General features: G+C 40.0%; 1 protein-coding gene across 6 annotated transcripts in view; it reads left to right on the top strand.

Moving 5' to 3' along the window:
* CD200R1 (CD200 receptor 1) overlaps positions 1 to 24,366 on the top strand; it is a 57,336-nt gene that overhangs the window by 9,603 nt on the left and 23,367 nt on the right. The window contains exon 1 of one of the 6 annotated variants that reach the window (XM_008266943.5): positions 12,232 to 12,625. The exons of 2 other annotated variants lie outside the window; for them this stretch is intronic. In XM_008266943.5, the coding sequence (XP_008265165.1) occupies positions 12,559 to 12,625 (67 nt within the window). In that variant the 5' untranslated portion in view covers positions 12,232 to 12,558. Of the gene's footprint in view, positions 1 to 12,231; positions 12,626 to 24,366 lie in introns of those variants that run through there. 3 more of the 6 variants (XR_016232055.1, XM_089330335.1, NM_001329065.1) reach the window with 3 other exon arrangements.

The raw sequence follows: 24,366 nt of genomic DNA, 5'->3' as shown, positions 1-24,366 counted from the left end.
TAATCAGTACTGTTGTCCCAGTATTGATGAGTTGTTATTTGCTTCAAATGGGCCCAAGATAAATACTAAGTACCTGACAGCATGTTCCTAGGAAAGCTTAATTTCTTTAGCAGTAATGGTAGTTTATTTCCCTGCTTTTTTTTTTTAAGATTCATTTGAAAGGCAGAGTTACAGAGAGGCAGAGGCAGAGAGAGAGAGAGAGAGAGAGAGAGAGAGAGAGAGAGAGTCTTCAATCCACTGGTTCACTCCCCAAATGTCAGCAATGGCTGGAGCTGAGCTGATCTGAAGCCAGGTGTCAGGAGCTTCCTCTGGGTCTCCCATGTGGGTGCATGGATCCAAGGATGCAGGCCATTCTCCACTGCTTTCCCAGGCCCTAGCAGAGAGCTGTTTTGGAAGTGGAGCAGCCGGGACTTGAACTGGCACCCATAAGGGACGGTGGCACTGCAGGAGGTGACCTTACCAGCTCCGCCACAGAGCCGGCCCCTATTTCCCTCTCTTTAAAATCCTCTCACACAGGCAAACCAAATTTAAGCAGTTATAAACACATTTTCTTTCTTTCTTCCTTTCTTGTTCTCTCTCTTGTCCTCCCTCTGTCTCTGTCTCTCTTTTCTGTATCATAGGTGGTGGCTTAACTTGCTGCACCACAACACTAGCCCCAGCAATCTTAATTTTTTTATTTTTATTATTTATTTAAGAGGTAGAATTATACACAGAAAGAAGGAGAGACAGAAAGGTCTTCCATCCGCTGGTTCACTCCCCAGATGGCTGCAATGGCCGGAGCTGAGCCGATCTGAAGCCAGAGCCAGGAGTTTCTTTCAGGTCTCCCACGTGGGTGCAGGGGCCCAAAGTCTTGGGCCATTACCTACTGCTTTCCCAGGCCGTTAGCTGAGATCTAGATTGGAAGAGGAACAGCTGAGACAGAAACCGGTGCTCATATGGGATGCCGGTGCCGCAGGCAGAGGCTTAGAGCACTACACCACAGCACCAGCCACAAACACCTTTTCTTAAAAGAGATTTATTTAATAAATGTACAGTGGACAGAGACAAAAGATTGATGTCCTTTATGTCACTGCCCACATCCCTTCTCCCAAAAGTGCCTCCCAAGACACCCTCTTACCTCCCTCTGAATGGAGGTGCCTGGTGGTGGATATCATAATAGTGATTTACGTTTGAAGACCAAAGGCTGCTTGTGGTTCCTGTGCCATTGGCTCTGAGGTCTCATTTTGAAGAAGCAGGGTTTACAGAGCAACTTGTGGTGCTAGCTTCTCCCTGGTTTATCTGCCCTCATGTGCTTTTAAAAGAGCACCTGCAGGAGCTCAGTTTTAATTGGTTTATTTACACATAGGGCAAATTCGTTAGAAAAAGCACTACTACTTATAGGTTTAATTGCTTGATCATGTTCAGCCAAGTAAAATATAGAAACAGTAAATCAAAGAAAGATCTTATCTACTTCCTTTTCTCGATACCGAACATGCAACATCTAAACATTTTCAACAGTTTCATAATCCTAACTTCTTCTTTTCCCAAGGTGAGATAATCATAACAGTAATCGTCAGAAAATTCCCCTAGATACACTTTCAAATCATCATTAAACCTCTCTAAAATTATTGGTAGCATGTGAATTAAGAGTCAAAGCAGACAAGAAAAAATTGTAACTTAGATGTTAATGCAGAATAAATTACTTTATGGAAAAAATAGTAAAGGACTTCAGATTTCTAATATTCTTAAATTTCATGCATGGAACATAGATCTTTTATGTCTCATTAACTTAATCAGTGATACAACTGACTAGAATAAAGATTTAACTAAAACAGATTGAAGAAAGTTGTGAATGAATGGAACCGCATCCAAACCCAAGGCTTCTTAAGCTTCTGGTATCTGTTATCTTTTTGCCACTGCCCTCAAGTTATACTACACAGTGATTTCTTTTTAAAAACTATAATTTTGAATTTGTGTCTTTATTCCATCCCTCCTCATTTCTCCCCTAGTCCAATGTCATGGAGATTGTGTGAAATGGCCAAATCCTAGAAATATTTAATTTATCTAATTATTTTTAGAGATTTTGATTTATTTGAGAGGCAGAAAGACAAAAGGAGGTGGACAGACAGACATATCTACCATTGCGGCTTCCTTCCACAAATGCCCACAACAGTTGAAGCTGGCTCAAGTCAAAGCCAGGATCGGAGAACTCAATCTGGTCTCTCACGGGGGTGGTAGGGATCTAAGTACTTAAATCAATTACCAACTGCCTCCCAGGGTGTGGATTAACAGATGAATGTCAAGTGGAGTGGCCAGCCCTCGAACCCAGGCACTGTGATATCAGATGCCGGTGTTCTAAACTTGCTCCTCTATAAATATTTTAAAGGAGAAACAATCAAACAAACAACAAAAAAGTTGCAGATGAGCGTTGAGTTAAAATAAGAGAGAAGGCAAAGTAAAGAATTAAAAGAGGACACTTTTATATAAGTGGATGTCAGACTAAGAAATTTAGACTAGTTCTTCCATTGAAGGAAAGTAGAAAAGCTAGATTAATAAAAAAAAAAAAAGTTTCTGGAAGACATCAGCAATATAACAAGGTCATGAAGAATTACCTGGGGGCCGGCATTTAGGAATAGCAGGTAACTGGCTTTGGCCTTGTTCAGCTCTTGCTGTTGTGGCCACCAGGGGAATGAACCAGCAGAAGGAAGATCTCTCTCCTTCTCTCTCTGTCTCCAACTTTCAAATAAATAAACAAATCTTAATAAAAGGAATTACCTTGTCAGGATCCAGAAAAAGGAATGATTGATTAGTCTGGCACTTGGAACCAGTTTGCCCTAGCATGTTTGCTGACTGATCTAGAAGAGCTGCTGAAAGGTTAGCAGGGCTTTTGATAGCCCCTTGGGAAGGGGGTGAGGAGGTAGACAACAGTATCACTTATTGTATAGGTGGCAACCTAGCTTTGAGTCCCTTGAAGTCCTGAAACATGGGAGTCCTTAAAAATTGGATTAGGTGGGTTCTAGTCCCGGTTGGGGAGCCGGATTCTGTCCCGGTTGCCCCTCTTCCAGGCCAGCTCTCTGCTGTGGCCCTGGAGTGCAGTGGGGGATGGCCCAAGTGCTTGGGCCCTGCACTCCATGGGAGACCAGGAGAAGCACCTGGCTCCTGCCTTCGGATCAGCGTGATGGCCGCAGCGCACCGGCCGCAGCGGCCATTGGAGGGTGAACCAACGGCAAAAGGAAGACCTTTCTCTCTGTCTCAATCTCTTTCACTGTCCACTCTGCCTGTCAAAAAAAAAAAAAAAAAAATTGGATTAGGTGATTGAAAATGGCTAACACTTGTAGGTTCCTGGAAATATAAAATATAAAAATGACAGTAGATTTGAAAACAGAATCAAATAGACCTTCTACAACAGAAAAAAAGTTGCCAAAAAATCAAGTAGCAGAACTGAAGTTTGAATACAGGAAGTTCAACTTTAGGATCCATAGTCCTAACAGCACTATTCTCAAAACTAGGAAAAAAATTGAGATGTTCTTTTAAAATTAACTAATTGGAGTTCAACCAAGTTACATTATTTTCCAATAACTCACTGTAAACACTGTATATTCTGCAGTTATTTGATCATGGTTTGTTTCCTCCAGACCTCATTGAAATTTAATCCCTATTAAGAGATATTAGAAGAAGAGACTAGGGGGAACATTTAAGAGGTTCTGCACTAGTGAATGAATTCATCTTTTCATGTGATTAATAGGTTAATCTAAGAAAGATCTGCCAGAGGAGCCAGTTTGGCTGAGTTATCCTCACACACCCTGTGTCCGACTACCCGATGCCTTGTGCTGCCTCAAGAAGGCTGGCACCAGATGCAGCTGCTAGACTTTGAGCTAGAACCAGGAGCTAAAGTAAGCCTCACTCCTTATAATTCATTCAATCTTCAGTATCGTATTATTTACATCAGAAAACACATGAAGACATCACTCACAAAAGATGGATAGCATGTCAAATACGTAATATGAGAACAAAAGCTTTAAAGAATGATATAATGAAAGCATGATCTCTCTCTCTTTTTTTAAACAGACTAATACTCTGATATAAACCTCAATGGTTGATTTTTTTTTTTATTTGACAGGTAGAGTTATAGACAGTGAGAGAGACAGACAGAGAGAAAGGTCTTCCTTCCGCTGGTTCACTCCCCAAATGGCTGCCATGGCCGGCGCTGCACCGATCCGAAGCCAGGAGCCAGGTGCTTCTCCTGGTCTCCCATGCAGGTGCAGGGACCCAAGCACTTGGGCCATCCTCCACTGCCTTCCCGGGCCACAGCAGAGAGCTGGACTGGAAGAGGAGAACCGGGACTAGAACCCGGCGCCCATATGGGCTGCCAGCGCCGCAGGCGGAGGATTAACCAAGTGAGCCACAGCGCCGGCCCCAGAAAGCATGATATCTCAATAGAACATTTGTCGTTACCCTGAGAAAGGCATGGTGAAATTTGAATGAAATTACCGGCAGATATTAGACTCTATGAGTGATATGACTTTCATGTTTCATATTCTCTTACTAGAAACTTACGAAAAACTCATTGATTTATTAATGCTGCCTGAGTCATTTCAGGTACTTGCATTTGAGTCATCATGGAATATTTATTTTTGTAATTTTTGGTCCTTTGTGACTTTAGTAATTAAGGTATTTGGTGATCAGATGATACTTGCCTCTCTTTAGGATGCTTTGCTTGGGGTTAAATCATTTCAATAAAATTACAACCAATCCAATCAAATAATAATCCAATCATTATGACTAATAATTTAATTATTATATAAATAAATTATATATAAATAATAATTAATTTATAACTAAAACATTTTTAATTTAAAAATATAAGATGAACAAATCTCATGTATTTCATAGGTACAGATTTAGAAGCATAGTGAGACTTCCCACCCCACCCTCTCTCCTGCCCAGGCTCCCTCCCTCCTTCCTCCTTCCCTTCTTACTCTTTCTTTTAATTTTTACAATGACATACTTTCAGTTTATTTATAATTATAAGCTGAACCCTCCACTAAGTAAAGAATTCAACAAAAAGTAAGAAGGAAAAAAAAACAGTAGACACAAGGGCTATAAATAATAATAATCAAATCTCAAAACATCAATTTTGCTCATATACATTACATTTTTTAATACTCTATTAGTTATCACAGATCAGGGAAAACATAACAATATTTGTCTTTTTGAGACTGGTTTATTCCACTAAGTATAATGGTTTCCAGTTGCATCCATTTTGTTACAAAAGACAAGATTTCATTCTTTTTCATAGTTGGGTAGTATTCCATAGTGTGTATATAGCATCTTTTCTTTATCCGGTCGGTCATCAGTTGGCGGGCATCTGGGTTGATTCCATATCTTAACTATTTTCAATTGAGCTGCAATAAAAATGGGGGTACAGATGACTCTTTCATATTTTGATTTCACTTTGGGTAAAGTCCAAGGGGTGGGATGCCTGGGTCATATGGTAGATCTATCTTCAGATTTCTGAGAATTTCCATATTGTTTTCCACAATGGTTGTATTAGTTTACATTCCCCAAAACAGTGAATTAGGGTACCCTTTACCCCACATCCTTGCCAGCATTTATTGTTTTCTGATTTCTGCATGAGAGCCATTCTACCTGGGGTGAGGTGAAACCTCATTGTGGTTTTGATTTGCATTTCTCTGGTGGCTAGAGATCCTGAGCATTTTTTCAAGTGTCTGTTGGCTATTTGAATTTCTTCTTTAGAAAAAATGCCTGTTCAAGTCATTCCCCCTGCCCCCTTTTTTTTAAAGATTTTTTTATTTATTTGAAAGTCAGAGTTACACAGAGAGAGGAGAGGCAGAGAGAGAGGTTTTCCATGCACTGGTTCACTCCCCAGTTGGTCGCAACAGCTGGCACTGATCCAAAGCCAGGAGCCAGGAGCTTCTACCAGGTTTCCCATGTGGGTGCAGGGGCCCAAGGGCTTGGGCCATCTTCCTCTGCTTTCCCAGGCCACAGCAGAGAGTTGGATTGGAAGTGGAGCAGCCAGGTACCCATATGGGATGCAGGCACTGCAGGTGGTGGCTTTACCTGCTACACCACAGCACTGGGTCCCTGCTCCTTTTTTAACTAGATTCTTTGTTTTGTTGTTGTTGAGTTTCCTGAGCTCCTTATAGATTTTGCATATTAATCCTTTATTAATTGCATAGTTTGCAAATATTTTCTCCCATTCTGTAGATTGTCTCTCCACTTTGCTAATTGTTTCTTTTGTAGTGCAAAAGCCTCGCAGCTTGATGTGATCGCATTTTCTGTTTTGGCTTTGATTGCCTTCTGGGGTGTTTCCAAGAAGTCTTAGTCTCTGCCAACCTCTTGCAGAGTTTTCACAATGTTATACTCTGGTAATTTGATAGTATCAGGTTGTAGATTTAGTTTCTTGATCCATTTTAAAATGACTTTTGTATAAGGTATAAGGTAGGGCTATTGTTTCCTACTTCCATATGCAGAGGTCCAATTTTCCCAGCACCATTTGTTGAAAATATTGTCATTTCTCTCCAGGCATTGATTTTAGCTCCTTTGTCAAAGATAAGTTGGTTGTAGATGCATAGGTTGATTTCTGGGATTTCTATTCTGTTCCATGGGTCTACATGTCTATTTTTTTTTTTACATGTCTATTTCTTGTGCTTGTACCAGGCTAGTTTGATTATAACTATTTTGTAATATGTCTTGAAATCTGGTATTTTGATGCCTCTGGCTTTATTTTTGTTGTTTAAGATTGCCTTTGCTATTTTGGGTCTCTTGTGTTTCTACATGAATTTTAGCATTGTTTTTTCTAGATGTGAGAAGAATGTCATTGGTATGATTGGGCTTGCATTGAATCTCTACATTGCTTTTGGTAGTATGGACATTTTGATGATATTAATTCTTCCAATCCAGGAACACGGAAAATTTTTCCATTTTTTGTGCCTTGTTCTCTTTCTTTCTTTAATGTTTTGTAATTTTCATCATAGAGACCTTTCACTTCCTTGGTTAAGTTTATTCCTAGGTATGTATGTGTGCATAGTTTGATTGTATTTTGTAGCTATTTTAAATGGGACTGATCTTAGAAGTTCTTTCCCAGACATGGCATTATCTGTTTATACAAAGACTATTTATTTTTGTCTGTTGATTTTATATCCTGCTCCTACCACTTTACCAAACTCTCTTATGAATTCCAGTAGTCTCTTATTGGAGTCTTTTGGTTCCCTTATGTACAGATTGATGTTATCTGCAAACAGAGATAATTTGAGTTCCTCCTTTCCAATTTGTATTCATTTGATTTCTTTTTCTTGCCTAATGGCTCTGGCTAAAACTTCCAGAACTATATTGAATAGCAAGGGTGAGACTGGGCATCTTGGTGTGGTTCCAGATCCTAGTGGGAATGCTAGCTGTGGGTTTGTCATATACACTGCTTTGATTGTGTTGAGAAATGTTCCTTCTATACCCAATTTGCTTAAGATTTTCATCATGAAAGGATATTATATTTTATCAAATACTTTCTTTGCATGTATTGAGATAATTGTATGATTTTTGTTCTTCAGTTTGTTAATGTGATGTATCACATTGATTGATTTGTGTATGTTGAACCATCCTTGCATACCAGGATTAAATTCCACTTGGTCCAGGTGAATGATCTTTCAGATGTGTGGTTGGATTCAATTAGCTAGTATTTTGTTGAGAATTTTTACATCTATGTTCATCAGGGATATTTGTCTATAATTCTCTTTCTTTCTTGTATCTTTTTCTGGTTTTGAAATTAAGGTGATGCTGGCCTCATAAAAGGAGTTTGGGAGGATTCACTCCCTTTCAGTTGTTTTGAATAGCTTGAGAAGAATTGGAATTAGTTCTTTAAAAGTCTGCTAGAATTCAGCAGTGAAGTCATCTGGTCCTGGGCTTTTCTTTGTTTGGAGGGTCTTTATTACTGACTCCATCTCTCTCTTGGTTAATGGTCTGTCTAGGTTTTCTGTGTTAGCACAACTCAATTTTAGTAGATTTTATGTGTCCAGGTATCTATCCATTTCTTCTAGATTTTCCAATTTGTGGCATACAGCTATTTGTAGTAATTACTGATGACTCTTTTTATTTCTATGGTAACTTTTGTTACATCTCCTTTTTCATCTCTGATTTTATTGATTTGAGTCTTCACCCCCCTTTTTTTTGGTTAGTTGGGCCAATGGTGTGTATATTTGGTTTATTTTTTCAAAAGATCAGCTTTCATCTCACTGATCCTTTGTATTGATTTTCTGGTTTCAATTTTATTTCTTCTCTAATTTTAATTTTTCTTTTCTCCTACTAATTTTGAGTTTGGTTTCTTGTTTTTCTAGGTTCTTGTGATGTATTGATAGCTCATTTATTTGATATCTTTTCAATTTCTTGATGTAGGCACTAATTGCTATTAACTTCCCTTTTTTATTAAAGATTTTATTTATTTATTTGAGAGAGAGTTATACACAAAATGAGGAAGAGAGAGAGATAGAGAAAGGTCTTCCATCCACTGGTTCACTCTCCAAATGGCTGCAACGGCTGGGGCTGAGCTGATCCGAAACCAGGAGCCAGAAACTTCTTCTGGGTTTTCCACATGGGTGCAGGGCCTAAGGACTTGAGCCATCTCCCACTGTTTTTCCAGACCATAATAGGAGTTGGATTGGAAGAGGAGCAGCTGGGACTAGAACTGGTACACATATGGGATGTTAGCGCCACAAGTGGAGACTTAGCTCACTATGCCACAATGCTGGCCCCATAAACTTCCCTTTTAATACTGTTTTTGCTGTATCTCATAACTTTTGATATGTTGTATTGTTGTCTTCATTCATTTCCAGGATTATTTTTTTGATTTCCCTTTTGCTTTCTTCAATGACTCACTGTTCATTCAGGAACGTGTTGTTCAATCTCCATATTTTTCAGATATTCTTAAGTTGTTAATTTCCAGTTTCATTCCATTGTGGTCAGAAAAGATAAGCAGCATGATTTCAATTTTTTTTGAATTTACTGAGACTTGCTATATGGCCTCGCATATGGTGTATCATGGAGAAAAGTTCCCTGCACTGATGAAAATAATGTGTATTCTTCAACTGTGGCATGCAGTGTTCTGTAGAAATCAATTAGGTCCATTTTGTCCATAGTGTAGATTAGTTCTGATATTTCTTTTTTGATTTTCTTCCTGGTTGATCTGTTCTTTGATGCAAGGGGTATTGAAGTCCCCCATTACTGTTGTATTGGAGTCTATGCCTCCCTTTAGATCCATTAACATTTGTTTTAGATAGTATTGATTTGTATTGAATTCACCAAATTACCTCCAGGGGGCAGCAGGCAGTGATCTTATTGCAAATAGGTTAGAGATAGCACAAGATTTGTTTATGCAGTTGTAAGAGTGTGCATCTGGAAGAGTGCGTGAAAAAATGATTAGATTTAGGAGGGGTTAAGAGTGTGGGTGATGTGTTGGAGACAAGATAGAAAATTAAAAAGCAGAGATTAAAGGAGGGACAAAATAACCAAGTCATAAGAGAGAAATACTGGAATGAGATTTCTCAGGCTTGAATCCTGTCTCTGTCACTACTTAACTAACCTGTCTGAATTCCATTTTCTCAACACAAGACAATAATAGTATTTACTATAGGGTTCTTCAAATAACTACATGAGGCAATATTTATAAACTTCTTAGAAGAGAGTCTGGGTATTAGCTTAAAGATTGGCAAATATTATTTACTATGAATATGGCCATTGAGATCTAGAATTGATATTTAGCAAAATAAAAATGTAATTACTGATTTTTCTGCCCTGGTTTTATTTGCTTATTTGATATTGCACACATTTAGTTTCAAATAACTGTTTCTTTTTTTATTATTATTTTTTATTTTTGTTAGGCAGAGTGGACAGTGAGAGAGAGAGAGACAGAGAGAAAGGTCTTCCTTTTGCCATTGGTTCACCCTCAAATGGCCGCTGCGGCCAGTGCGCTGCGGCCAGTGCATCGCGCTGATCTGAAGCCAGGAGCCAGGTGCTTCTCCTGGTCTCCCATGCGGGTGCAGGGCCCAAGCACTTGGGCCATCCTCCACTGCACTCCAGGGCCACAGCAGAGAGCTAGGCTGGAAGAGGGGCAACCGGGACAGAATCCGGTGCCCCGACCAGGACTAGAACCCGGGGTGCCGGCGCCACAAGGCAGAGGATTAGCCTATTGAGCCACGGCACCAGCCTCAAATAACTGTTTCTAAAGTTTTCTTTTTGCACAATCTGCAAAATTATAATGAAAAATAAAAAATAACCATTAACTGTCATGGGATATATTTTTTTCCAGCCTTTAAAAAAATCAATCCCATTTTAAGAATATTATTTTTTAAATTTAAATTCTTATTTATTTTATTTAAAATGCAGATATATAAAGTATATCATATATTACATATTATATCACATATTTATATGTAACATATATATAAAGTAAATGACAATCAACAAATCTTTGATGAGAAAAAGTTCCATGCTAATGTAACATTAAGTGGAAAAACCAAGTTGTACAGTTGATTAAGAAATTTGCCCAGAATCATGAGCCTGGTAATTGCCCCACAGTGACTTAACGCTGGGTCTCCCAGCTATCGAACATCAAAGCCCATGGTCTTAACCACTTTTCGTGATGGAAATCAGAGTGCTTTATTCTAAATGCTATCTCCTCCTCCCTGATTTTTCTGACACCTAGTTAAACGTTAGGCAGAAGAGATGTTATTATAGTCCATCCATTATCAGATCTCATTCCCCAGTATTCTACACCCGTAAGGACCAGGTTTCACTGTCTGAATCAAATTGATTCACTGAAAGGAAAGCTTGAGAAGGTGAAGGAGAAAACAGTCTAATGGTTTTTAAGAGGGAAGATAGAACTGCTAACTTAGAAAAAAAAAATGCATGCTGTTTAATCTTTTTCCTGTTTGCAATGTTTTCTTCCCCTTCCTGGAGAGTACTGCTTTGGGGTAGGAAATTTTTAGCATATAAAGAGATTCCTATCCTGTTAATGTAATCTAAATGCATATTAACTAGTAACATCACAGAAAAATTTTTCTGGAAAGTTTAAATTCCAGAGGTGTGGCAATTACAGAGTGTTTATTTGTAATCTCGTTAAAAAGATCAGTCTAACTCTTCAAAGGTGAATGGCAGTAAGTACTGAATTGTAGGTAGGGTAATGGCCCCCTGAGAAAGATGTCCAATCTGGCACTGTGGCATAGAAGGTTACACCTCTGCCTGTAGTGTCCACATCCCATATGGGAGCCGATTTGAATCCTGACTGCTCCACTTCCTATCCAGCTCCCTGATAATGCATGTGGGAAAGCAGCAGAAGATGGCCCAAGAACTTGGGCTGCTGCATCCACATGGGAGACCTGGAGGAAGCTCCTAGCTCCTGGCTTCGGCCTGGCCCTTCCCTGGCCATTGTGGCCATTTAGAGTGAACCAATGATGGATGGAAGATCTCTCTGTCTCTGTCTCTCTGCCTCTGGCACTTCTCTGTAACTCTGACTTTCAAATAGACAACAAATCATTTTTTTTTTAAAAGGATGTCCATGTCCTAATTTCAGAAACCTATGAATATGTTACCTTACATGGCCAGTGAGACCCTACAGATGTGATTAAATTAAGGATCTTGAGACTGGGCGATTACTCTAAATTATACAAGTGGGCCCTATAGAATCACAAGGGTCCTTATAAGAGAGAGGCAGAAGGAGCCTTCCCTCTTGGGAAGGAGATGAGACAAGGGAGCAGATGCCAGAATGAGGCAGCCACAAGCCAAAGGATGCAGGCATCCTGTGATTCGTAGAAAATGCAAGGTGCTGAGTCTCCCCATGAACCTGTAGGAAGAATGCTGCACTGCCGTCACCTTGATTTTAGTCCCATAAGATCAAGTTCAGTTTTCTGATCTCCAGACTGTAGGTAGTACATTTGTGCTGCACTAAAGCCACAAAATTTGTTTCAGTCACAATAAGAAACAAAATCACTTGTAATGCTTCTAGAGGTGTGTACTGACTTCCATTATAGACAGCAAGTTCACAAGGCATTTTCAAGGGGAAATATTCTAATCCAGCCTTGGACATTAAGGTTGTACACCTGTTAACTTGGAGAAAGCTTCTAGCAGTTACTGTGATTGGGACATTTACAGGGATTGGACCAAAATAGATAAATTTCCCTTTTTCTTTTTCAATGCAAGTTTAGGCAAATCCGTTTATCCTGGGCATATTCAGTGTCTCTCTGTGTAGTTTATCTGTATGCAGCAGAAATGAGAAGAGAACCAATGAGCTGGAAGACAGCTCAATCACTCTGCTTCCTCCGTCTTTGCTTCAGTGCTTCGTACAGGAAATCTATTGCTGTGTCAAGTTCCACAGAAGAGTTACTTCTCTCCCAAGTTACTAATCAGGCTGAAACACATAGTGTTGAAGGAAGGGAGTGCCTCACTGCTGATGGTCTAAGAGGATTCGGCACTGAGAAGTTGACCGGAGGGAGCCTCGTAATGCTCACAGCTGCTTCTCCACCTGTATGGAGGAAAAGTATCGTGTGAAGGGCTGACAAAAAGAAAGCAGACATGGTCTGCCCTTGGAGAACTTCTGACTTATGGCTCCTACTGATTTTAACCGTCTTTTTGGTGGCTGGTAAGTCTGAATTCTCTTTGGGAAAATGATTGATGGAAGATTTGTTCTCATCTCCTGTTGTGAGTTTCCCTTGCCTTTCTTATGGGGTAGCATGAGCCAATTACAATCATAGCAATAGGGAGTTATTCCAAGATTTATTATTTTATTTTATCACCCTCATTTTCTTCTCTGTTCTATTGATTTGATTTTTATCCTACTACAATATGCACATCGCTAGAAGCTGTCTCTCTCACCACTTTATTTCCACCCTTGTTTTGGATGAAGCAGGGACAATTAAAATCATACCAGTGTAGGTCAAAGTCAACTGGGTTCTCTTTATCTTCATACCTTAAAAGAAAAGGAGTAACATCCCTAAGCCATTTAGGTCGGCACTGCTAGTGTTACAAGTCAAGAAGTTTACTGCTTTCTACCATTTTCTATGACTCGGTGCTTTTCTAACACAATATTCTTACAGTCATGGTGGCACATCTGTGATGTGTGTCTATTTATCTCAAAGATGTGTGGGCTTTAGGAGACACTTTCTGAATTAGAGGGCATACTCTGAACACGTCTAGGTTCCTGTAGGAGTCGTAGAGAACTTGGGGCTCCTGTGGGGGCGTCCTGGTTTCACTGTAGAGTGTTGGTAGGAGTGGATGTGGGAGGGCATTTTCAGGTTTCACTTTGAGTAGATGGAGCAGCCGCAAAAGAACAGTATAGTTGGGTTTAAATTTCACAGTTTGATCATTGAAAGAAGAAAATGTGTTTTTTTCTCTCCTCTGGGTGACTTTAAAATGTTGTCTATCTTCCACCAAAGCAATCTATGTTCTACGTGTTAATTTTACCGGTGAGCACCCACAAAGAGGTGCGACCATGTGCTACTACTGTGCCTTTCTGCTGATAATTTTCACATGCTTTTTCTCCTTTGATCTACAGAGCCACCTAGTGAAGTAGGCATGGGAGATATCTGCATTTCACAGAGGTAGAAACCAAGGCCCAGAGAGTTGAAATGATTTGTTCAAGGTTAGCTATTACTGGTATGCGACAGAGTCACCCTCAGTTGTAATGCATGTCAGTAGCCATCATGAAACACTTGAGCAATTTGCATGCTGGGCCATTTCCTCAATATCTGACCATTAGGCTTTTCTCTAGAGAACTGCAATTCATAACATCACTGAAAAGAAGTTAGTCCAGTACTTACTTGTAAACTCAGTAGACTAAGAAAAACCATAAGTGATCTAAATCTGTCACTAGTTGGGATCTTGTAGAAAGCCCTTGTAGAAACCTGTGCAGGTCTCAGCTGGACAGGGTAACAACAAGGAGTTGTTTATCTCAAGTTGCACCATTACTCTTGGGAGAGAGAAAAATAATATTAAAATAAATTTATCATGAAATGATTTAGAATAATGAGAAGAAAATAATTCAGGGCTGAATTTGTCCTTTTATTTTTTTTTACAAAAACCATTTTGTTATTAATACTTTCAAATGGAAATAACTTATTTTGTACAACATAAATTCACAAAAGAGCAATATTTCAGTGTTACACATAGCATTTTTTTCAGTTTATTGATTGACTTTTGTGTCAACTGATTTGCCTGTAACTTCAAGCAATATGGCAGTTCATAGATAAGATTTATTAAGAAAATATTTGAAGGGGAAAAAGAAAAACAACCAAAATTGTTCACTCCAGAGGAAAGTTCCCAGCTATATACCTGGCATCTTCCCTGATTCTTCCCCTCTCTTTCCACTTTCTCTCTCTCTCTCTCTCTCTCTCTCTTTTTAAAGACTTTACTTACTTATTTGAGAGGTAGTTACACACAGTGAGAGGGAGAGACAGAGAAAGAAGTCTTGCATCTGCTGGTTCACTCCCCAGATGGCTGCAACGGCTGGATCTGTGCCGATCCGAAGCCAGGAGCCAGGAGCTTCCTCCAGGTCTCCCACATGTGTGCAGGGGCCCAAGGACTCGGGCCATCTCCTACTGCTTTCCCAGGTCATAGCAGAGAGCTGGATCGGAAGTGGAGTAGGCAGGACTCAGCCGGCACCCATACGGGATGCCGGTGCTTCAGGCAGAGGATTAACCTAGTGCGCCTCGGCGCCTACCCCTCCTCTCTTTTCAAGACCTATTGTCTTCTTGAATTTTTTCTTATGTTCCACTTATATATTCTATTCCAATTAAAATCACTTCACCCTTATAAAAGTTACTGATTTTTTCCAATTAGGAGTTACTGGAGACTCCCCCCTTTGCTGTGCTTGGACTAATTTTTACTCATTTGCTAATTCCTTCCACTAGAGGGCAGGCAGTAACAAGAAGAGGAGAGAAAAATCGAGATAGGGCTATTTGGAAGCCTAAGCAGATTTTGTGGAAGATGGAAAAAAGAGATTAAAAGCAATTGTGAAGGAGTTTGTTCTCATAATCTCAGTTCTATCTTCCGTTTCTAGTTTGTGAGAGTTTCAAGTTTACATATTATGATTTATAGGTGCGTTTTCCTCTAACTATCCGCTAAGTAATGAATAAATTAATCAGAAGTTCTTAATAAGAACTCTTTTTAAGTGCATGTATAGAAAATAATGCCTAAAAGTTATTAGCAATCTAAATTAAGGAGCAAAGCTAAGGTGAACTCATTGGTCAACATTTAAAATCAGTGAATCTTGAAGTTATCTATGAAACTTGTAAAAATCTAAAGAAAGGTAGAATTCCAGTCTTGTTGGGGAAGTCTGTGCAGAGGAGATGACTCCTGAGCTGGGTGTTGAATGATGTGTTTGCATCGAAGAGGGATGGCAGAGAAAGAAATTGAAAGGCGGGAAGGTGTAATATGAGCAGAAGCAAGGAGATTTGGAGAAAGAACCCTGGACCATGTATTATATGACAACAGGGAAAAAAGGCTGGATTTCGGGGGTCCTTGATGGCCAAATAGGGGAATCTGGACACTGTGTAGCAGACAATGAGGAGCCATCTGTTGTACAGGGAACAGAAAAACCATATAAAAAGGCATTTTTTTTTTTTTAGAATAATGTGGCAACAGAATCCTTTTGCTAGATAGTGTCATTTGGTAAAGGATTTATTTTAAAGCAGGAGTCAAGGGCTGGTAGCCTAGTTCCCATTTTAGAAAGTTCTGTGATGTACTGAGAGGCATTGGTGGCTGAGAAGGGAGTTTGTGGAAGATGTTAAATTCAGGATCAGGGGTCGGCACTGTCGTTAAGAGGGCACTTGGGACTCCCACATCTTTTATTGGAATGTGTAGGTTTAAGTTTCAGCTCTGCTTCTGATTTCAGGTTCCTGCTAATGCTTACTCTGAGAGGCAGCAGGTGATGGCTCACATACCTGGGTCCCTGCCACCTATGTGTGACACCTGGGTGGAATTCCAGGTCCCAGCCCCAGCTGTTTCAGGCATTTGCAATGTGAACCAGTACATGAAAGATATATCTCTCTCTACCTGTCAAATAAATATATATTTTAAAATATTCAGTATAGGGAGGGAGGATGCCTAGGGGGAAAATTCCTATGGGTATTTGAAGTAGAGCAAAATCACAGAAATTATTTATCACTCGTGGAGTGGATGATCCTACAAAGAAAATAAACATAGAGATAAAAAGTAATAGAATAAAGCCTAGAGATGTTTGGGTTTGGGTCCTAGGAGCCATGTTGATCTCTTTTGTGTCCGTAACAGGGCATGATCTCAGAAGAGATGGGAAGGGAGTAATATGGGATATAAATTGGGGTCTTATCCTTAAATAGGAGAAAATATCTTCTGAAATTGAAGAGTAAGATGAATAGAAATAGGGATGCTACTAAGTTGAAGGTGGTAATAAGGAGATGGGAAAAAAATGAGAGCTCAGAGTACATAGCTACCTCCTACTAATTTCAGTTATTAGTACTCATTGATAAAATAACCCAGTTGTCATTTGGTTTCGTGTTTTATCTGAACACTTAATCTTTATGGTGATTAAATTGTAGTAACCATAACTGCATTTTTGTCTTCCTTGTCATTGCTGACATTGTCACACTGATATCTCCTGGCTGTAATTAGGTAGCAGATCCGTGGTTATGAAATAACCATGCACTGTGTGATGCTGATAGCTCCTAAGAAGTAAATCAGTAACTCTTACTTTAAAAATAATAATAATGATAATAAAAATCAAGCATTAGCATAATTTATGTAATAGTCACAGTCAGTTCATTTTGTTTTCCAGAAAGAAATGATGTTGTTCGTTCATTAATGCTAAGCAAATAATTTCACAGTTTTCTTGGTTAAAATTTAAAACCATGTAGGTACAAAAACCTAGACTTCATTCTTTCTTTTTTTTAAGAGTTTTAGTTTATTTGAAAGGGGAGGAAAGGAGAGGGGATGGGAGGAGAGAGAGGAAGGGAGGGAGGGAGGGAGAGAGAGAGAGAGTCTTACTCTCTGGTTCATTCCCCAAATGCAAGCCTGGAGCTGGAAGCTCAGTCCAGGTTCCCACATGGATGGTAGGAAGCCCAACTACTTGAGCCATCAATGCTGCCTCCCAGGGTCTGCTTTGGCGGGAAGCTGGAATCAGGAGCCAGAGCTGAGATTTGAACCCAGGCACTCAGATGTGGGATGAGGGCATCCTAATCAGTATCATAACCACAAGACCAAATGTCTTCCCTTGACACCCCATTCTAAGATCTAAGTCTTATTTGCATTTAAGGAAAGCAGTGTAGAAAAATTCCAGGATTGAAACAAGACTGGAAGTTTTTCTGTTTTTAAAGAAAGATTTTTTTTTCTTTAAAAAATGACAAGAGCCTCGGGCGATCACTGATGTCATAAATAAGAGTGTCAATTGTTAAAATCAACAACAGGAGTCACTGTGCACTTGCTCCCCATGTAGGACCTCTGTCCTTAATGTGTTGTACTATGAGAATTAATGGTAAAACTTGTCTTCAAACAGTACTTTATACTTTGTGTGTCTGTGTGGGTGCAAACTGTTGAAATCTTTACTTAGTATAGAGTTGATCTTCTGTATATAAAGATAATTAAGCTGTACCTATGAAATTTGTATTTATTAAATAAAAGCTTTTTAAAAAAACTCTGCTACTTTGCATGATAATGCTGTTGCAGATTCTCTTGGGATCAGACTCTGGGATAGAGTTTCACATATAGAAAATTACTTCTGAGCAGAAGTCTATCTGCAATTTCAGCTGGCCCCCTCAGCTGGCCCCATGGAGAACTCTGGAGATAGCATGTTCTTTTGGAGGGGCCCCTCACTGAATCAGGATGGCTGGTCTTTTATACTTCTGTTTCCCTCAGTCGTTGAATGTGGGCTGCCTGGGGAAAATCTGATTTTGGGCAAGGCAATTATGCAGTCCCGAATTTGCTGAAAACGGAAGTCTGTCTGCTGACTGTGCTCTTAGCAACAGGAGCAAAGACTCATTCCTTGTAGGCAGTTCTGGGTGGTACATACTATATTCTCCAGAGTTGCATTTCCAGTGTTCTTGACATTGTGAATTTGGGTATAGCATTATTTTCTTTCAGCTTGAATAGTTTCTTTTATCCTGTGAAATAGTATAGGCCTGCTGGTGAGGCATTCTCTTAGTTTTTTTTTTTTTTTTTTTTTATATATGAAAGTATTTCACTCTCACTTTTAAAGCACATTGTTGCTGGAATAGAATTCTGTGTTGACATTTTTTCCTTCTTTCAGCACCTTAAGGACTTGTTTCAACATCTTGATGAGAAGGCAGTAGGCACTCAAGCCATTGTTCTCCTGGATATAATCTATTATTTTTTTCTGACTATTTTCTTTTTTAAAAATTTTTTGAAGGTATACAAATTTCATGTATTTCATAAATACAGATTTAAAGGAACATAGTGATACTTCCCACCAACACTCCAACCCTTCTTCCGCCTCCCTCTCCTATACCCACTCCTAATTTTTACAAAGATCTACTTTCAGTTCATAAGATAAACCCTACACTAAGTAAAGAGTTCAACAAATAGTATGAAGAAAATAACACTGTTCCTCAACAGTAAAGATAAGGGCTGTAAACAATTATTGAATCTCAAAATGTCCATTTCACTCCAATACATTATATTTTAGAAACTCTATTAACTACCCCCAGATCAGGGAAAACATTTGATATCTGTGTTTGGGACTGGCTTATTTCACTAAGTATAATGGTTTTCATTTGCATCCATTTTGTTGCAAAAGACAAGATTTCATTTTTGTTTTTTTACAACTGAGTAGTATTCCATAGTGTATGTAACCATACTTTCTTTATTCAATCATCAGTTGATGGACATCTGGGTTGAATCCATGTCTTAGCTATTGTGAGTTAAGCTGCAATAAAAATGGGGGTGCAGATAACTCTTGCATATGCTGATTTCTTTTCTCTGACTACTTTAAGCATTTGCTCTTTGTTTCTTTGTTGTTTGACTTCAGCTCATCCAATGGATCTGTGTGTAGTTTTGCTCAACGTTATCCTGCTTGGGAATCCAGCTTCTTGAATTTAAACTTATAGTTTTCCCTAAATTTGGGAAATCTTAAATCATTATTTCTTCAAATATTTTATCTGTAATGACTCATTCCTCTCTTCTGGAACTCAATTATATATATATATATATATATTTTTTTTTTTTTTTTGACAGGCAGAGTGGACAGTGAGAGAGAGAGAGACAGAAAGGTCTTCCTTTGCCGTTGGTTCACCCTCCAATGGCCGCCGCGGCCGGCACACCTTGCTGATCTGAAGGCAGGAGCCAGGTACTTCTCCTGGTCTCCCATGGGGTGCAGGGCCCAAGGACTTGGGCCATCCTCTACTGCACTCCTGGGCCACAGTAGAGAGTTTAACAGGAAGAGGGGCAACTGGGACAGAATCCGGTGCCCCGACTGGGACTAGAACCCGGTGTGCTGGCAACGCAGGCGGAGGATTAGCCTATTGAGCCACGGCGCCGGCCCAATTATATATATATTTTTAAAAGATTTATGTATTTGTTTGAAAGGTGGAGTTACAGAAAGGCAGAGAGAGAGAGAGAGAGAGAGGGAGAGAGAGGTCTTCTATCCTCTGGTTCACTCCCTAGTGTGCCACTATGGTACTGTGCTGATCCAAAACCAGAAGCCAGGAGCTTCTTCTAGGTCTCCCACATGGGTGCAGGGGCCCAAACACTTGGACCATCTTCTACTGCTTTCCCAGGCCCTAACAGAGAGCTGGATTGGAAGTGGGGCAGCCGGGACTTGAACTGGCACCCATATGGGATGCTGGCACTGCAGGCGGTGGCTTTACCCGCTGAACCACGGTGCCAGCCCCAGTTATGTATGTTTTACAACCTTGGCTGATTCACTGCAGATCCCCAGATCTCTTCTTATGTTTTTTATTTGTCAATTTTTTCTTTCTGTTTGTCAGATGAGATTATTTCTACTGCTGCATTTTCAAATTCACCGACAGTCTCCTTTCTCTTCTCTTCTGATATGTCCATTGTAGTGAATATTTCATTCAGATGTTGTGCTTCCAGTTTTAGTACATCAGTTTATTTTTTAACTAGTGTTTTTCTCTGCTGAGAGTTTTTGGTTTTTTAATTCATTGTGAGTGTATTCTCCTTTGTATCACTGAGCACAGTTTAATATGTACACGAAGAGCCTTGCTTGAGGGGGCCGGCGCCATGGTTCACTTGGTTAATCCTCCGCCTGTGGTGCCGGCATCCCAAATGGGCACTGGGTTCTAGTCCCGGTTGCTCCTCTTCCAGTCCGGCTCTCTGCTGTGGCCCGGGAAGGCAGTGGAGGATGGCCCAAGTGCTTGGGCCCTGCACCCACATGGGAGACCAGGAGGAAGCACCTGGCTCCTGGCTTCGGATTGGTGCAGTGCCGGCCATAGCAGCCATTTTTGGGGGTGAACCAATGGAAGGAAGACCTTTCTCTCTGTCTCTCTGTCTCTCACTGTCTAACTCTGTCAAATAAATAACTAAATAAAAATTAAAAAAAAAAAGAGTCTTACTTGATAATTCCAGTATCTGTGTCAATTTGAGATTGATCTCTCTTGATGTCTTTTCTCCAAAGAACGGGTCACTTTTTCTTAGTTTCTGTGGCTGTATGTTGAATAATTGTATTTGAATTGTGAATGCTACTTGGATTATGTTTTGTTCATTGATACACATACATACTCACACATCAAGGGAATCTGGAAAAGTTCATGGAAAAATGAAATTTAAAGATTATTTCTTTTGGTGCAAAAATTTTGAAATCCATGCATAATTTTTTCATAATATGAATTTTCTGAAGATCCTTTTATGCATGAATTTCAAAAGATTTTGTCCCAAAATAAACTTATCTTAATTAAAATATTAAGATCTAATTTTCTTAATTCCATTTCCCATGAACTTTTGGAAGCATCCTTGTGTGTATGTGTGTGTGTGTGTGTGTGTGTATGTGAAGTCTTCAAAAAGTTCATAGAAAATTTGCATTGTGAAAAAACTATGCATGGATTTCAAAATTTTTTGCATCAAATAAACATTTTAATTTTATTTTCTATGACCTTTTTGAAGTACATTTGCATATATTTAAAGTATTTGAGTCAGTTGGAGAGAATCTTTTTTTTTTAAACTTTTATTTAGTAAATATAATTTTCCAAAGTACAGTTTATGGATTACAATGGCTCCCCCCCCCCCATAACTTCCCTCCCACCCACACCCCTCCCATCTCCCGCTCCCTGTAGAGAATCTTAAATGACAGTTCTTTTGGCTTTGGCTGGTCTGCTTCTAGGATTAGCAGAGATGCGGGTGGAGTTTATGTGCAAGATTTGGAACTGTTTTTTTTCCTGGCTTTCTCACTTTTCAGTGTAGGGTTTGTCTGAAAGCTGACCTCTGGTTCTACGTAAAACTGTGGTTTTTCTTTCAGAGTTTTAGCTGCCTAATGTGGTGCCAACTACAGCACTCTCTGAGCCTAGTATCAATAAAACGGGAACTTACACCCCCAACTCTGGGCCATTTCCTTCTTTCAAGAGTCAACACTGAATCTTCCTTCTTCTTTCACCCTCCAGTGGCTTCAAGTAGTTGTTCTCATATTTTGGTCGTCACTTTATAGTTGTTATCTGTGGAAGCTTACTTGGCCAGAGAGGATGTGGAACTTTCTTCTAATCCATTCTTTTTTAATATCACAGTGTCATTACCAGCCGTTACTGACTTTGTTATATTGTCTTTGTCCTTGAGATTTAATTCATCAAATTATTAAATGCCTTTTTGCTTTCTAAATATCATCCACACATAGAATGTTTTTGTGCTTTTCGCTTTTCTCAATGAAATCTCATTCCCCTTCCCCCAGTTCTAGATACAAACTTATCTCTGTTTTGGATGCCTACCGCGTGTTGGATGGTCTACCAAGTCATTTTAACTCCTCGGCTATGTTGTCTTTAAGATATTCCTTAATGTCTTTAGGCAGTAATTTCTTCATTTGTCCAATGAAGAAACTGTAAGGCAGTATTGAGAAGTATGGAGTTTTCTGGTATGAAGGACTTTAGGAACTTTCACCTTACATTCTTTCATTTTTAAAAAAGATTTATTTATTTGAAAGGCAGAGTTAGAGAGAGAGAGAGAGAGAGCGAGAGCAAGGGAGGGAGAGAGAGGTCTTCCATCTGCTGGCTCACTCCCCAAAAGGCTGCAACAGTCAGGCTGGGCCAGACTGAAGCCAGAAGCCAGGAGCTTCTCCTGGTTCTCACACGTGGCTGTAGGGGCCCAAGGACTTGGGCCATGCTGCACTGCTATCCCAGGTGCATTAGCAGGGAGCTGGATTAGAAATGGAGCAGCTGGGACTTGAAGGAGTGCCCAGATGGGTTTCTGTGCTATATGCTGGGAAGACTCTGTCAAGAGAGACATAGATCCTGTTCTCTGCAGCTTAGAGTATCAGGAAGAGAGCTATTCAATAAATGATCGCAAATACTTAAATAATGTTAAGTGGGTTAAGAGAAATCTAGGGTGACCTAGGGATGTGTAAGTGGTAAATGTAATCTGGTCTAAAGCACTGGGAAGGCTTTCCTGAGAAAGTGATGTTTAAGATAAAATGAGCAGAAATGGCAAGCAGCAGAGTTGTGGGCTGAACATTCCAGCAGGTCTCAGGGCCTCTGCGAGGGTCTGAGCAAGTTGGGGAAACAAGAGGAAATGGCCTGTGTGGATGTCTAGTTGAAGTCCCGAAGGAGAAGGTGTGATGAGAAGGAGCAGGTGAGACTTTGAGGAAATACCCACGTTAAGGTGCCGGAGGAGGAGGGTCACGTGCTAAGAAGACACGCAAGTAGGCAGTGAAGACAGGGAAGGGGACAGTGAAGGAAATGCACATGTGAAGGGAAGGGAGAGATTCTAGGAGAGGAGAATGGCTAATCGTCTCAAAACCTGCCAAGCAACCCAGGAACACTGAAAAGAGGCCAAACAGGCTGATGAGTTTTAAAATGACGGTTTGAGTAACAGGGCTGTGGGGGCAGAGAGATTGCTGGCATTGAGCAGGGAGTGGGTGGGGAGGAAACAGGCTGTGGGCACAGATCACTCATTCTAGAAATCAGATAGCAAGGAAGAGAAAGAAATATGGCTGCAAGGGGAAAGCAGCAGGTAGCCATTTTTTCCCCCATCAGTTAGGGGGACCTGGGTGTGTTTGAAGAGTAGCACTTGAGAAAATTCAGTAAAAATGTTTTTCCAGTTCTGTGCTGTGTATATAATTTTCAGGTGTTTAGTCATTTCTTCTCTTTTTCCTTGCCATTTTGTTATTTCACCATCAAATGCTATGTTTCCCCAGAGGGATTTCATTACATAATATGAGAATATCTGATTATGCAAACCATTTTGTGGTATTGACAATTTTTTGAAAAATATGTTCAAGTGGAGAATATTGGTAGATCCCTATAATGAAATCATAGTTATTCTCCAAAAAGAAATCATTCTATCCATTCTGTCGTTGGTTACTTCTTGCAGTTCCCCCAGGACTGATTCAAGCCACTAATCTTAACATAGTTTCCAGACAGAATTGATTGCAGAACTTTAAATATTAAAGATACTGTGTTAAATATTAAAGATACTGGTTCCTTCCAAGCCTAGTTAATCAGATTTTTCTATGGTATAGGTATCTGGGCACAGTACAAATTATTCATTTATTTGAATGTGTGTGTGTGTGTGTGTGTGTGAGTGAGAGAGAGAGAGAGAGAGAGAGAGAGAGAGAGAATGAATCCTATCTGCTGGTTCACTCCCCAAATGCCTGTAACAACCAGAGTTAGGCTAGCCAAGAGCTTGGAGGCAAGAGGGAACACAATCCAGGTTCCGCATGTGGACGGCAGGGACCCAGCCACTTGAGCCGTTATCTAGGAAGTTGGAACTGGGAGTGGAGCAGGAACTCAAATCCGTGTCCTCTGATATGGGTTGCGGGTGTCTCAACTGGAATCCTAATTGCTAGGCCAAATGCACTCCCTAAGCATCTGGATTTTCACAAGGCTTTGCAGGTGATTCTGGTAGGACCCAGGGCTAAGAGCATCATCCTTGGTTTTCCTTAGTTTCTTCATCATTCAATCTATCCTTGTTGTCTTTCATATTCAGCAGATGGCTTCTCGCCTCTTGATTTATGCAATATCCAGTGAGGACTTTTTTAATGTCCCTAGATGGTAAAGTTTCTGAGAGCAAGGACCTTGTCTCATTTTCCCCACCGTTCCCAGAGCTCTGCATAGCTCCCTGATGCTACACAGATGCTCAAAAAATGTTTGCAACCTGAATGGGCACAACGTGTTTCTTGTGTCTACCCATTCAGACCCTTTTGGTGCTCTCTCTGAGATGAAATATCCGTCTTTTGAA

Source organism: Oryctolagus cuniculus, chromosome 4 (genome assembly GCF_051225735.1).
Source record: "Oryctolagus cuniculus isolate XC-2025 breed Fujian yellow rabbit chromosome 4, ASM5122573v1, whole genome shotgun sequence".
Lineage (NCBI taxonomy): Eukaryota > Metazoa > Chordata > Mammalia > Lagomorpha > Leporidae > Oryctolagus > Oryctolagus cuniculus.
Note: the sequence above shows the minus strand (reverse complement) of the source record. Positions and strands in the feature narration are given on the sequence as shown.